The sequence below is a fragment of the Pinus tabuliformis genome, chromosome 7, assembly GCF_031772625.1.
Source record: "Pinus tabuliformis cultivar Carrire ecotype Pingquan chromosome 7, CPIR1, whole genome shotgun sequence".
In the NCBI taxonomy this organism is placed as follows: domain Eukaryota; kingdom Viridiplantae; phylum Streptophyta; class Pinopsida; order Pinales; family Pinaceae; genus Pinus; species Pinus tabuliformis.
In genome coordinates, this window is record NC_142293.1 from 2,064,374,599 (window position 1) to 2,064,376,424 (window position 1,826).

At 46.0% G+C, this 1,826-nt stretch overlaps 1 protein-coding gene across 1 annotated transcript; it reads left to right on the top strand.

The window, feature by feature from the left end:
* The first annotated feature begins 661 nt into the window (after positions 1-661).
* LOC149256795 (uncharacterized) lies at positions 662-1,366 on the top strand. The gene has a single exon (XM_089455461.1). It carries the CDS (start codon positions 662-664, stop codon positions 1,364-1,366), a length of 705 nt encoding a protein of 234 aa, XP_089311587.1.
* Positions 1,367-1,826: the final 460 nt, after the last annotated feature.

Here is a 1,826-nt window from a genome sequence, read left to right on the forward strand (position 1 = left end):
CTCTAGGGCTGGCAGACTGGTGCTAATCAAATCTGTGCTAGAGGCCACTCCGGTCTTCTGGATGGCGCTAGCATGGATTCCAAGGAACATCCTGGGGAGGATGCAGCAGTTGTGCAATCGCTATCTTTGGAATGGGAGCTAGGAGAAAAGAATTTTTGCTTGGATCAGCTGGAAGAAAATCTCTCTGCCCAAAAAATGGGGTGGCTGGGGGCTCAAAGACCTTCCAGATTTCGCCAAAGCACTTGCAGCCAAGATGGGATGGACTTTTCTCACTAGTCAAAATCTGTGGACTCATGTTACTTATCACAAATACATCTGGCCTCATAATATTATGGATTGGGCCCGGATACCAACCTGGTCTACGAAAGGTTGCTCTTCTGTATGGAAGGCCTTGATTGATTCCCTCCCTCTCATTCGGGACAACTTGGCTTGGCGTATAAATGATGGAATGACGGGCATGATAGGTATGGACCCATGGAGCAACAGTGGGGGCAGACATGTATTAAATCAAGAACTTATCAATTATCTACAGTCCCGGGGGATCCGGCATTTTGCTCAAATTGCAGATCCACATCGAACAAACATCCTTGTACAAGCTTGGAAATCTGCATAATATTTGGATCTCCCTATACAATGGCATCAGGAATGGGATCAATATACTATGGCTTTAACTGAATCTCATATTCGCATCAAGCAAGGGCCTGATGAACTTATTTGGTGCCCTGCAGACCATGGTATATATGCACCAAAACATGGTTACAGTGCTCTCATAACTCACCGAACTCCGGAACAAATCCACCCGTGGTGGCATACCATTTGGAAGCTCAAGGCCTCTCCACGATCAAAGCTATTTTTCTGGTGTGCTCTCCATGGTATCATTCCCACGGGAGAACAGCTGGCCCGCAGGGCTATTCATGGCCCCACCTGGTGCACCTTCTGCAAAAATGCGACGGAATTCACAGACCACATCTTTCTTCATTGCCCGGCTGTTCAAACCTTATGGAGTAATATATGTCAGCATTTGGGAATTTCGGGACATTGGAGTGGAAATGATCTACAGAGTGCTTGGGGTAGCTGGTCACAAAGCCACCCAGACTCAAAATCAATCAACCTCCCCCCTGTGGCCACATGGTACATCTGGCTTGCTCGGAATAGGGTTATTTTCGAGGATCGTCCGATTATGGGCAACCGGATTGAAATTGCTGTTATTGCCGCTTATCATGAACTACCAGATCCGCCCCCCCAAAGGATCAGAACCATTCAGCCCATGCCCGAGATTGATAAATCCATCCCTTGGGCATTTTTCGACGGGGCAGCAAACCAAGCTGGGTGCGGTGGAGGCTTTGTCCTCCACATAAATGATTAGCACAGATATCTTGCTAAAATGGGATTAGGAAATGGATCAAACAATTTTGCTGAGCTTTCTGCATTACATAACCTCCTCCATTTTGCATTATCACATCAGCACACACAGATCAATATATTTGGGGATTCGTTGGTGGTTGTAAACTGGATCAATAATGTCACTACATGCCACTCACACACTCTCAGCAATCTATTACATAATACTCTCACTCTCAAAGCTGCTTTTGATCATTTCACTTGTGTGCATATCTACAGAGAACACAATAGCGAGGCTCACAAACTTTCCAAAGAGGCCTCGACACTTCCCCGAGGCGATGGACAAATAGTGGAGCAGCAGGGGACAGAAGAACACCAGTTTTATCATCGACCATATATAGATCAGAGGCAACAGAGGGACAACAGTCCCAACAGCTGACCGAGAATGGAGATTTTTGATAATTACTGCTGATATAAATGTAAAA